The sequence below is a fragment of the Lissotriton helveticus genome, chromosome 5_1 (assembly GCF_964261635.1).
Source record: "Lissotriton helveticus chromosome 5_1, aLisHel1.1, whole genome shotgun sequence".
In the NCBI taxonomy this organism is placed as follows: Eukaryota; Metazoa; Chordata; class Amphibia; order Caudata; family Salamandridae; genus Lissotriton; species Lissotriton helveticus.
In genome coordinates, this window is record NC_136065.1 from 1,406,604,624 (window position 1) to 1,406,618,246 (window position 13,623).

Consider the following 13,623-nt stretch of genomic DNA (forward strand, 5'->3'; position numbering starts at 1 on the left):
CTAAATTTTACAGACAGCTATCCATGAGAAGGACGAAGGTAATGTCCTCTGCCACCTTGATGGATGAAGCACAATCCATCAAATTATAAATCAGGCCCTTTTTTTCTAAACCAAAATATCAGGTTAATAGTATTGGCATACCCACACACTTTGCAAAAACAGAGAGGAGCAAATAATTAACACTATCAAAGTGAAGAAAAGTGATTGCGCTCTTTATAAGCAATTAACTTTTGGTCTGTGTTACTCCTTTTTATAATAGCTTCCATCAAAACCGAATTTTCTTCGACGGCAAACATTAGAATTGAAGAATACAAAACTGTATCTGCACAAAAAGATGACAAAGGATTCAACACTTCCAGTGACTTTAACTGAGTGGAAGGTGTTTAGAGGTGGAGAAACTGCACTTAAGAACAGATTTAAGTTACCAAGGGTAAGTGTTTAGACTTATAAAAATGATTTGAAACTGAAGTAAAGAGCATGTGGGAAATAGAAGACTTGGAGTTTGATAAATCTTTTGAAACTTCAGTCAGATGAACACACAATATGTATTTCCTCTATTTACAAAACTTTTCAAGACGATTTATTTTCATGATTCAATTAGGAATGAACATTTATGGTCTACTGAATGACAACACAGGTCAATTGTGACCACTCAATTGGTCGCATAGTATTTCTCCGCTCCTGTTTAACATATGTGGATATTTCTGGTAAAGGTGGAAGGAAATTAACTGTACATTCAGGTCATATAATGGCGGGTCCATTAAATTAATGTGTCCATATTATGAACTTACCCTACCTATGCATATGGGTTTAATATCTCCAGCAGGTCTCTGGTAATGAGTCAGTTGACCAATGAATATTGGATTGTGGGATCTGTAGTACTATTTCAATCTCTGCCCACAATGTACAAGTCATCTTTCTCAATCAGTGCAGTGCATAACCATGGTTCATAATTATGCAACTTTTCATGAATTGGCTCTGGCCTGGTTGATATTTTTGAGGGGTGCTTTTTCAACAAATTGTTTTTAACATTTGATTACTTTTATTTTATAATTTCCCTTAGTCATATACTCCTTTGGCCATGAGCCCTTCATATTCTGACAAATTATTTTCTCTACTCAAACATATCAGCTTATTTAATCCTTCACTCGTATATAAAAAAGAAAAGAATGTTTTCATGGATCAATAAATCAATATGTATACTTAAACATATTACAGGATATATATATTTAATGCAACAATGTATCCACGAAAGAAACAAAAGGATACAGATGAACTCCTCTGCAAATTGTTCAACGTATATTTATTTGAGGCGTTTTGCGAGTGACAACCTGTCAATGCGTTTCAACTGCTCACGGCAGCCTTGATCACGACCTTTAAATTTTCCGTCCAACTGGAGATAGAAAGCCCATCAAAAATTTAAACAATAAAGAATTAAAATCTCTCTTATCAATTTGGGGTATTTGGAATCTCTTATAACATCAGGTTTGTTCCGGGTAATATTCCATCGATACTTAAGACAAGCTCACGGCAACAACCATGCATGTTGCAAAATATGCCAAAGTGCATAAACTTGAACACATACCCACACATGCACAGGTAAGATGTAACAAACCCTCATACCGTTCTCAGAGAAGACAGGTATATAATTCTTCATCCACTTTCAAGCCCATTGGTTCCCTACTATCTAGTTCTAATATGTACCAATTTTCCAGTTTCCGCAGATTTTTTCTCTGTCGCCTCCTCTTTTCCTTTTTGGCACTTGTGCCACACAGCTATACTTCAAGGCTGTGGGGTAACCTTGATGTTCTTTTTCAAAAAGATGGGCTACTGGATAACTGCGATCCCTGTGTATGATGGCTCGAATATGTTGCAACATTTGCCTGTGTGCTGGCAGTGTGGTACTTCCCACATAAACCTTCCTGCAAGGACACATTAGGATCTATACAACATATTCGGATTTGCATGTAAGGTTACCCCGAATCTTAATTTTCTCATTGAACGATGTTTCAACAAATGTACGTTTTTCACAATTTTTGCATGCTTTAGATTTGAAGCATTTTCTAAAGCCATCATATTGGGTCAACCATATTTCAGATGTGGCACTTCTCTCAAAATCACTTCTAACTGAGTAGTCCCTCATAGACTTAGGGACCCATTAGGATCACGGGCAGATCGGCACGGCCCGCATGGCGGTGGCGATCCGCCCATGATCCGACCACGCCCGCCACCCATTTCCCCCGCCATATTACTATGGCGGGGGGACCACGGCGGACGGAAAGACAGTCCGCCGCTTTTTTAGTTGACCGGGCGGAAAAGGGTTTAATATGGTGGCGGTGTCTGTTAGACACCGCTAGCCATATTACCATGGGTGCGGTAACATGCTTTTCCGTGGCGGCAATGGAATAGACTGCGGGGGCCCATTGCAGGCCCCCAGGGACTCTGGGGGGTGGGGGGTGCACATGGGGGGTACCTATGGTACCCCCCAGCAGTTCCATGCACCGTACGGTGCCTGACATGTTGTGCATGGAAGTGCACAACATGCTTTCCTGGCATTGTGGCGGGCGGTGCTGAGTGCACCGCCCACCACAATGACAGGAATGCAGGATGCGCCCGCCGCATCCTAATTGACCCCATGGGATCCCCACCCCGCCCGCCATCTTATCGGGAAACAGGACCGCCTGCCATCCTAATGACCCCCTTGGACTTCCTATAAGTAGTCATAGGACGTCTAGGGATCAATGAGCCAATAATCGGGTCTTCCCTAAGAAGATGACGATGTTTGGACATAACCTGTCACATCCTCTGATGTTCCTGGTTATAGGTGGTTATAAATCTAGGTGTTGGTACAGCATCTTTCCTTTTTGCACTGGTTTTAGAGGGATCAATTTGTCTGGCTCTTTTGCAAGCTGCATCCAGGATACAGTCAGAGTATCCTCTTTGTCTAAGTCTTTCCAGCATTTCCTTTTCAGTTTTAGCATAGGACTCTGGGCTACTGCATATTCTTTTGGCTCTGTAAAATTCCCCAATATATATTCACAAAAACAAAGGTTACTAGGCCTTGGGCTGCTTGAACTGCAATACTACTCAAGTGCTGAAGGGGTACTTGGCACAGCGGCTCAGAGCCCATAGTTGGCTAGGCCTTGAACCTCAGGAGTAAAATGCCTCAACCACCACACTTTGGGTCCAGTAATTCCCTCCTGTCCTCTGGCATTCTGAACAGGGTTCTGAAACGTTATAGTAAGTGATGAATCTTGCTAAACTGTCCCAGCACTCTCATAGCTTCATGCTGAGCGCCACAGTGGAGTCTGGTGCCCAAAACCATTGCATAAGGGCTAATTGTACTCGAAATCAGGACTTTTTTTACTGCATTTTCCATGTTGTTCACAGTGAAATGAAGAATAACTTTTAGAAATGTTTTTTGCAATCCATACCACGCTGTTTTGCCTGTGTACGACTCTGCAGTTGTTATTTGGAAGAAATTATGACTTGAAAGCCCGAGGAATCACTGTAATTTGCCCCAAAGCCATGATTCACAAAATTGACACAAAACTCTTAGAATATTTACATTTAAGCTGTACTCAGAATGAGTCTGGTAGTTACTTTCCATGCTATTTTGTGACTTCTTTAGCATTTTCCAACTTTATATATAAAGTGCCATTTAAAAATGCAGGGTTGTTCGCTCGATAAAGCAATTAATCTGAAACTGTGCTTATGCATACTTGTGAAATCCTGCGAGCACAGGTGGAACAGTTAACCTGCTGTCAGTGCAGCAACATAGATAACATATATGCTTCGCATACTTACAATGCCACATCTTTCCATAACACACGTTTGGCCAATGTATATGTTTAAGAGCCGGGAAACCCACCATTAAAAGAACAACACCAAGGTATAGTACATTCTACAAAACATGGCTACTTGTAGATAACGACTTACTAATGTCCAGCCAGTAAACGGGTGTTTCGACTGTTAACAAGTGGATTGTTTACTTTTAAATCTTTCAGTGCCTTTCTGCACTCAAATGCTGTATTCTTATTCCTATCTTTGTCCTAGTCAATGTGATTTTATGAATGTTGGTATGGCATGCAACATTCTTAACTGCAGATATAAATTGAAATGCTGTAAAAGTTTTGCTTGTGACGACGTGCAGTTGTAAATGAGTAAACGTTGCCAGTTTTCGACCACAGAGTAGAAACTGATGAGGTACTCGATACTAGTGCAGACACAATACCGGTTCAACACACGTCTTAATGTTTCCTCAAGGCTTCCCTCCTTGATGGTGCTATGCACGTGCTCTCCTGGAGGGCAGACTATGATTAACCGCAACAGTCAGGGTTTCTGAGCGATGAGAGAAAGTCTTCGTTCATCGGTGACTACATACAACTTCCGGCTCTATGCGAGGGCAGCGTGCAGGCGGCTTGAAATACTCAACCGCGCCCTGCTACTCCAGGCCCGGAGCTCTGACTGCGTATATGCTCTCTCCTATTGGGAAAGAGCGGCGCATGCTTGTAATAAAGGAATACGGCGTCATTTGAAGCACATGATGCACATCTTAGGCTGCGAACGTGCGATAACATGTCAAGTTGTTATTGTGGCTTCAGTTTTCCTGTTTCACACACCTATGGAATGCAGATGTCTGCCCTGCGTTCCTCTGAATCAGGCCCGCAAGCTAATGGCTCAGCATCAAAATCGCTGCTCATTCTGCACCAGCAACTGCAAGTTAACGAAATCGTTTGATGCTGCTGAATCCATCTCATAGAAAAGTTTTTTAGAAATGGCAGCCTAGTCCATGGGCTAAAATTAACCGCGTACACCGAACCTATCACTAAAATATAAATAGCGACGTTATTTAATACAAGAAAATAAGGGAAGTGTTATATATTGAATGTGGTATATGGCAATGGCTGTAGGTATTTGTCACTTAAGTGAAATTAATAATGTAGAGTGACTTCATTTTATGAAAATAGATTAAAATACTCTATTGGGAAATATATCTCTTAACAATAACGCAATCTAGTGCCTACTGGCACGGAAAAATGCTTTGCATGGTAAAGACGTCTACCCCTGCCCTGAGCTCCCAACTTTACTGTTGGCTGGATCCCTAATGCAGATTTTTTGTCATAGGCAAACATGGATCATACGTGTGCACTATGACATAGGTGTGTCTCATGAATCGCGGTCTTGATGGACCTCCTCCTTCAGGACTTAAGCAGCACGAGAGCGGTGGTAGCAGCATATTGTGTAATGTAAAGTGCATGTGTGGGTAATACACGTGCTTGGTGCATGCATGCCTGAATGGAATACATGCATGGATGATGTAGTGCTGTGCAGCACGTGTGCAGTGAAAGCATGTTCTGTGTGTATGTATGTGTGCTTGCGTGAAGTACAATACATGAATAGTTAAGGCCTGTGCAGTGCGCACATAGTGAGTGTTAGTGCTGGCTGTGTGTATGTTTGTAAACCACACACCCTGATTGAAGATAGAAAAGCTTCAGTGATGAACAATGTACAAAGATATAATGTGTGTACTAAATGCATGTGTACGTGTAAGCGTAGGGTTCACTGACAGAATATCGAACTCAAAAATATAGATGAAAAAAATATCGAGGTAAAAACAGAGAATGCAAAAATATCGACTTCCTATACTTAAACAGGTAAGTACACAAATATCGGGAAAAAATATAGATGTCAAAACTATAGTTGTATAAAATATCGATTTTTATATATATAAAATAAAATAATAAATATTAAATATATTTAGTAAGAAAATTAACTAAAAAATAAAATACATTAGATTTAATATATATTTTAACTAATATAACAAATAAACTTAATTTAAAAAAGTTAAACACATACATAACAATTAATATATATACATTTACTTTTAAACTATTAATAAACTATTAATTTGTATTTATTTTATCATTTAAAAATTATATAAACATTTACAAATGTATATATATATTAATTTTTAATATATATCAATAACATAACATCTAATACAAAAAACATCCTATTATAAATTAAAACATTAAACTATTTCAAAATCTTTAAACTTAAATTTCCTACTCCATTGAGTGCAATAGTAGGAAAAGTGTTGGGTAGCGGAGGGGTAAACATTACTATTCCTAGTGCAGTGAGTGCAACTGTAGGGAAAGTGTTGGATTGCGGAGGGTTAAAATTTACTATTCCCACTCCAGTCAGTGCAACAGTAGGGAAAGTGTTGGATAGCGGAGGGGTAAAATTACTATTCCCGCTCCAGTGATTGCAACAATAGGTAAAGTGTTGGATAGTGGAGGGGTAAAAATTACTATTCCCACTCCAGTTAGTTCAAAATTAAAAACAAACAAAATATTAACAAAATAAATAAATATATATATATATATATATATATATATATATATATATATGTTAAAAATGTAAATGCAAACATATTTAATATTAAAAATGAACAAAGTAGTAACTTATAGGGGCCAATTCCGATTCGGTAAAATCCTGTCCGAATCGCCGTACGGAGCATTTTTCCCATACGAATCGTATCTCGAACCGTCCCCGTACGTATGATGTAGTACGATGTGCACCCAAAGCAGTTCTCCGTACGAATCGTACCAAGGACCGTACGACTCAAGAATCCGTACGGATCGCATTCGGAACATGCAGTACGCGATATCTGTATGGATCGAAGCATCATTGTCCGACCCAGCAAGTACGAATCGTCTGGACAATACTCCGTACGACTCTCTTGATACGGGAGCTGAAAACGTCCAGAAAAGCAGATTTCGACTCGAAATGCGTACGAACCCCCCCCGGTATGGTGCGTACACCCCTGGATTTCAGGGGTACGGTGCATCGGGGTACGGTGCATACACCCCTGGATTTCAGGGGTACGGTGCGTACACCCCGTGCATACACCCCTTTAGTTTAGGGGTACGGTGCGTATGTGAATGTGTGGCTCTCCGTAATCATTGCTTCTACGCGACGTTTTCCGTACGAATCGTGTACTCAATCCCCGGTCCGGATCGCACTTGTCGGGTCGTTCGGCATGTTTACGATTCATACGGTTCACTGTGAGGGTCTATGTCATATGGTTTTCACCTCGTGTTTCGTACGGTTCACAGATTCAGACGTATTTTTTACCTACGGATCGTACTACGCGATTCGGACGGATCTGTACGATACGTACGAAAACTGCTATGAATACGAATCGTTGTACGGATTCGTTTCCCGAATCGGAATCAACCCCATCATTTTAAATACATATGACAAATACCTACAAATATTGTATTAAGAAAACACAAAAATAATTTTCAAACAAATAAATATTTTTAATTAGAAAATATTTAGAAACACAGACATCAATTGTTACAATATTTTTTTTTATTTCCTACCCTATAACACCACACAATTCACAACCCACATCTACAATTTTTTTTAAATGTACTTCCATAATTAACATAATTAATTACCAATTAAAGGAATATAAATTAAAAAAACAAATTAAAACTCATAAAAGTTATTTAACTCCCCACACTTTTCCCCTATAATCCCCACAAACCACAGCTAAAAATTAATTACACAATTAAAACTTATTTTCAATTAAAAAAACTAATAGTATTTAACAACTAATTATAAAGTAAGTAAACTTAATCTTCTCCCCACCCTTTACCCCTATAAAAGTAAAACCCACACACAAAAAACAATTACCGTAATTAAATATCAATTAATTAAGATTAATGATCAACTAATTATTAATGAATTAAACATAAATGACTTCCAACCCTTTACCCCATAAACCCCACAACCTGCACCTAAAATTAATTACACAATTGCCATAATTGTCAATTCATTAATTAATGTTAATTAACTAATTATTAATTAATTAAAAAGAAATTACTTCCCAAACTTTACCCCTATAAATCCCACAAACCGCACCTAAAATTTACCCATAATATCTCAATTAAAAAAATATTAATACATTTAAAACATGCATTAATTTATTATAAAGAAATTACTTCCCACCCTATTCCCCTATAAACCCACAACCAGCTACGGAACTAATAAACACAAAAGTTGATTAAAATAAAATGAATAACTGCTAAAAATTTGACACGTTAAAAACATAAACAATACTTATACAAAAAATACATCACATACATTTAAAATATATACTAACATACATAGCACTAATTTTAAAAAACGATACTTCAAACAACTGTATTTTTTCAAATTATATTAATAACTTCTATATTTTTTAAATCGATATTACTTACCTTCAATTCAATATTCTTGACAATGATATTCTTGCACTCGATATTTCCATTCAACAATATTTTTGACTTAATATTATGGTAGGTCGAAATTTTTACCCTCGATATTCTGTCTCATTACCTAAGCGTACTATGTATAGAGGTAGCAGTGTTGACCGAAAATGTGCTGTGAATATACACTGAGTGTGCCTGAAATGGTATATTGCATGGAGGACCCTAGGTTTCATTTTGGGAAGCGCAGGCCTCCCTGGTAAAGAAACTAGGGGGAGAGGTATCCCCCCACACAGATTTGTGTATTGCTGCATTCATGTGAGCTGGGTGGGACACACTGGAGGGAAAAGGAAGAAACTCCCTTTACATTTCAGAAGACTGGACACATTTTAGGATGGGTGCTGATTCTGATATGGGAATCATAAAGAGTAGCTATGGAGGTCTGAGATGAACCTTTTAATGCACATATAACTATGGCTGACACCCAGGTGTAAACTCTGGTCACTCTCATGAATAGTGTTGTGGATCAATCAGCTTCGGATTGATGCCTGCTCTGACAGACATCCTTCATGGAGAAAGAGTGCCTACTTCAAAATAAATAGAACCAAAATAAAACTTCAAAGACCCAGATCATATATCACATTTGGTGTCTGGATAAGGACTATGAGAAGGAAGGTTGAGCCTCCAAAAATGTGTCATCTGGCAAGCAGTCAGATGGGTTGTGTGAGAACAGGAAGTGCTGCAAGACTTCTGCCTGTGACCAGGACTGTGGCCTTTTTGTCTCTCTGCTGGGTGAGGGGGCATCACCCAGACAATCTAACACCACTTGCTCTGGAGTCTGGAGGCACCACCGCCTGCCTGCTTGGCAAGACCAGTGTGCCCTGTGAGGAACAGGAGAGCATTGGAGAGAGTGAGTTACAGTGAGGATCCCTACTGTGAAGATGCCATGTGCGAGGTGTATGAATTCAGCTGTGCACCGATCAGGCCAAAGCCTATGTGCAACACTGTTTTTGGTGACCCCTGAATACCAGGACAGGGCTGACGCTGACTTAGCGAAGTACAGATTGCTCTGCGGAGGATGCAGAGCACATGGCCTCGTTGCAGTGACCCTGTATGCCAGTGGGATCCACCAGTGAAGAAGTTGCGTGACCAGCGTGCCAGGACTCATGATCACCTGAGCTGCAACCCTCAATGCTAGGAGGAGCCACCCTGGTGTGGGCGATAGCCCCTGAATAGTCTAAGATGCATCTGGAAGGGAACATGGCAACCCCATGTGCCAGGAGGGGCTTCTGGGGAAAAATAATCAAAGACTTCATGCCATCACTTGGGACTGGAGTGGTGCTGTGGCCAGTGTGTCTAGCGTCACTGAAGGATCTGCCCTGACTGACCCTCATGGACCCCAAGGAGGATGACTCGCCCTCTCGGGACTCCCATCAGGAGCCAAAGGACTGAATTCCCCTACCAGGGATAACCTCGCTATGAGCTGGAAACTGCTCTGATTGCTGGGGAGAGTGGTTGCGCCACTCTGGATAGTGAGCCCATGCCTGCCTGACACTGCCATGTGGACCATTAGCAGCCCACCTTCTCTGAGCAGTATCTGATTATGAGTGCCCGTGCTGAGGGCACCCGCTGTTATCCACTGTAAGCTTCAGTGCTGCAAGACCGGGTAAGACTTAAACAGGGCCGTTTCGATCCCGGGTAATTCTCTGCTGAAGGTGCTGCAGCTCCACAGACATTTTCGACTAACATCCTGTAGGGCCAAAGGGAGGTCTAGAGTACAGCCTAACAGTATGCATTCTCTGGATGTGGCCACCAGTGAATGGGGAATGACCATGAACATGTTAAATTAAGGTGGGTGGCACTGGGATTCCCCTGACAAGTACTAGAACTCCCAACCTCAAGGAAAATGGTGTTGTTGCCTTTGAATGTTACATTTCTTTGCATGTGTAGAGTTAGAAATAAAATATTACTTTTTCTTATAAAAGCAAGTATTTGGCAGGACATTGATTTATAGGTGGTACTGTTTGCACTTTGAGGGGATGTATCACGTTACAATGCATGCTTTTACCACGCATGCTGTTACAACGCAAGTATTACAACGCAAACCTTTACAACGCATTACACTTGGGGGTGCTGGATAGTGAATAGTTTAATTTACTATTCCAACTCCAGTCCCCGTGGACACTAGGAAAGGTGTTGGATAGTAAATTAAAACTATTCCCTATCCTAGAGCGCCCCCCAGTGTAATGCGTTGTAAAGGTTTTCGTTGTAATACTTGCGTTGTAACAGCACTGCGTGGTAAAAGTTTCGTTGTAAAGGATGTTTCCCACTTTGAGGTATGAGTCATGTTTACTAACATTTATCTACATCCCCGAGGTAGCCTTGATTGCTCGACCACAGCTACCACTGAAAATCAAGTGCAGAAGGCGTACTTGGCCCAGTTGAGTGGGATCCATAGTAGATCAGGCCCAGGGACGTCAGGAGTGAAAGGCCTCAACCACCATGGTTGGGCCAGTAACCCCTGATTTCCCTGTCGCCCTCCAAAATGGGTTGTGACTGTGCCTATAACTAGCTCAGTGGAAAACACTTGTATATAAGGGTACAAAATTCTATTTGCATCCCTAGGTCATGGTTTATCTCCAGAGTCTAGAAATGGTGGCATTGCAGTAAAGGGGTTGTCTGGTAAGCCCTGATCAATCAAAGGCTGTAGCTGAGTCTTAAGAACGATGATATAGAGTTACTAATTGAAAATGGTGCCCTGGCCAAGACCCTTTGGGAAACCTTGGGATAGTTGTATGACCGACCATATAACATTTTAGCACTGTTCACACTGCATTTGCGGTGCAAAATGCAAACTTTTTGGCACTGTCCAGATGTGCTAAAAGAGGCAATTTTCAAAAATTCACAAAAATACTTCACATTATTATTCATGAGTTAGGATTTGTCCTACAAATCATAGAAAATGGGTTCTAATGTGGAAATGAATGACTGCAAGGGGAAAGAGTTGCAAATACACATTTACAAAGTGGCTGTGATTGCAACCCCTATGCCTGTAGAACAGAAGGGCCAATTCCTGTACCATAGCAGGCCTAGGGGCAACTCCTGTCTCTTTAAATGTTAGGTGATCCAATACTACCACTCACAACTTTTGAACGTTGCTAACAGGATTTTCACATTTCAAAACCTGTGAATTTCTGCAATGCTGGTGTGGTGGTTGCAAAAAGCCTTCATACACCTGACCCTCTCTATGCTCCCAAGTGGCTGTTTTTTTTAAATGAACTGGTGCAAAGTGCAAACAAAGCTGGCTAATTAGGTAGTATACCAACTACATCATGTTGTTTTTATGGGAATCTGAGGAAAATATATACATCTATGGGTTCGCCATTACTGCTGAATCATTTAGCATTCCTTACCTGATGGGGTATATATGGCTGTATCGTAAAAAAACTTGTAGACTTGCCAACATTTGAAAAAATTTCAACTTGTGAGGAGGGGTCGGGACCTTGATCAGCATAGCCTGAAGCATCTTATCTCCCCCTCCCCACTCAAAAAACGCAAAGCTTTTGTGGCTCCCGCCGATGTCCTGGGAGGTTTCAAACCCTGGAACAATCATCAGATGCATGGAGTGTCCAAACACTTAACTGAAAACCTGCCTTCTTCAGGGGGTTCCAGAAATGTATGGGCACACCATGTGAAATCAGCTCCTCACCTGGTGATCACATCAAGTGATCCAATATTTGGTGGCACACTGTGGAACCGCTGGAAGTTCTTGCTAAAACAAATCTTGTAGCAAGTCTGACATATTCTGAGATTCTTGGTGTCACTGACATCTGATAGAAGGTGTTAAAGAAAATACCTATCCAGGTTCTCAGAAAAGGAAGATCTGTCATGGGTCTAGACATACAAGTATAATCTGCAAGAAAAAAAGAGCAAATTACTACAACATTTAAAGCCAACCACCTTCCAAAGAAGAAAAAATACCACTCACTCATCAAGCAGTTAATCCTCAATCACTCAAACCTAGCAACTGCTTTGGAACAGGAATTGGACCTTCACTGCCACAAGGTTCACAAACAGTAGGGTCACCACAGTCAAACAGCAAGCCACAGGCGATTTAAGATAGCTGGGTACTTTTCAATTTCCCTTTTCTTGTCATAGTTCAAATCACAACTGGGCGGCATTTGCTCCATCACCAGCCGCATTGGACTGAAGACTCTCAATTAGCTAACCTTAATCTGTTCACCATGTTTGCTGAAAATTCTAAATGCACGAAGCATGTACGCCTCTCTCTTGATAATCATCAAATGAAGCAGCAACATGGCATTTCTTTGTATCTCCAGAGAAGAGCCATCATTTGCAGCCTCCAGAGCACTCTCTCTGCTTTTTTCTAACTCCCCTCAAATACTTGAACCGCTACGTTTCATAACACGTTCTGGTATTGACCTTTTCTGATGGGGTTGGTGTTTCCCTGATAATGAGATGATTTGACCCATGTTCATCATGGGTGCACTAATGGCTTTGAGAATCGAGCTCTGTGTGTCATCTAAAACAAACATGATTAGATTATCTTCGTTGAGCTCATCATTAGAAAGTCTTGGAAGCAAAAATGTTTCATCAAACAATATTCAGCCATTTTATTCTAGAAAACACAAAGGCATTATAAATCATGCTTCAACTTTATTTGTAACAATTCTATGGCGCACTTCATGGCCAAAAAAACCAAAGTACATCCAAACCCGAAAAACAAGGGGCCAGATTGGCAGAGGCCCCAAACCAACAACAGGTTACCCAATACACCTCCCAGGAGCCTGGGCCAATCACATAAATGCATAAATGCACAAAATTACTCCTGAGGGCATCACATGCTCTACTAATATAGAATTATTGTAGCCAAAAACATTTTTGGGAACAGTTACTAAATAACCTTCATTCAACACAAATTCAAGCGCTAATGATGAATATTATGATATGTTGGAAACATTTTTCTAGAAAAGCATCAAAATTCATGTATTTCCAAATGTAAATTGTATTAATGATTAGAGTAGCACCAAACTCAACTTTTATACAACATCTATCACATATATATAGAAAAACACACAAAATATAGGATATACTGTTAGATGGTGGACAGCCAAAGGAATCTCAATATGAGAAAATGCTTATTGGAATCATGTATCAAGTCAAGGCATCTTTATTCCGATGACAAGACATCCATAAAAGTGCATCCTAAAAAAATACATTAACTCTAAGCCAGCCTTGAACTGAGAGAATGCAGTTAATAAAAGATGCAAGGCTTTGGGAGTGAAGGCCATCAGGACAGCATTGTCAGCATAAACCAAGGTAGGTAGAGGAGCACCAGCGG

General features: G+C 40.4%; 1 protein-coding gene across 1 annotated transcript in view; it reads left to right on the forward strand.

The window, feature by feature from the left end:
• DENND2C (DENN domain containing 2C) overlaps positions 1-13,623 on the forward strand; it is a 354,222-nt gene that overhangs the window by 157,007 nt on the left and 183,592 nt on the right. Inside the window, exon 5 of the mRNA XM_078644389.1 lies at positions 260-430. Coding sequence (XP_078500515.1) covers positions 260-430 — 171 coding nt within the window. The remainder of the gene's footprint in view (positions 1-259; positions 431-13,623) is intronic.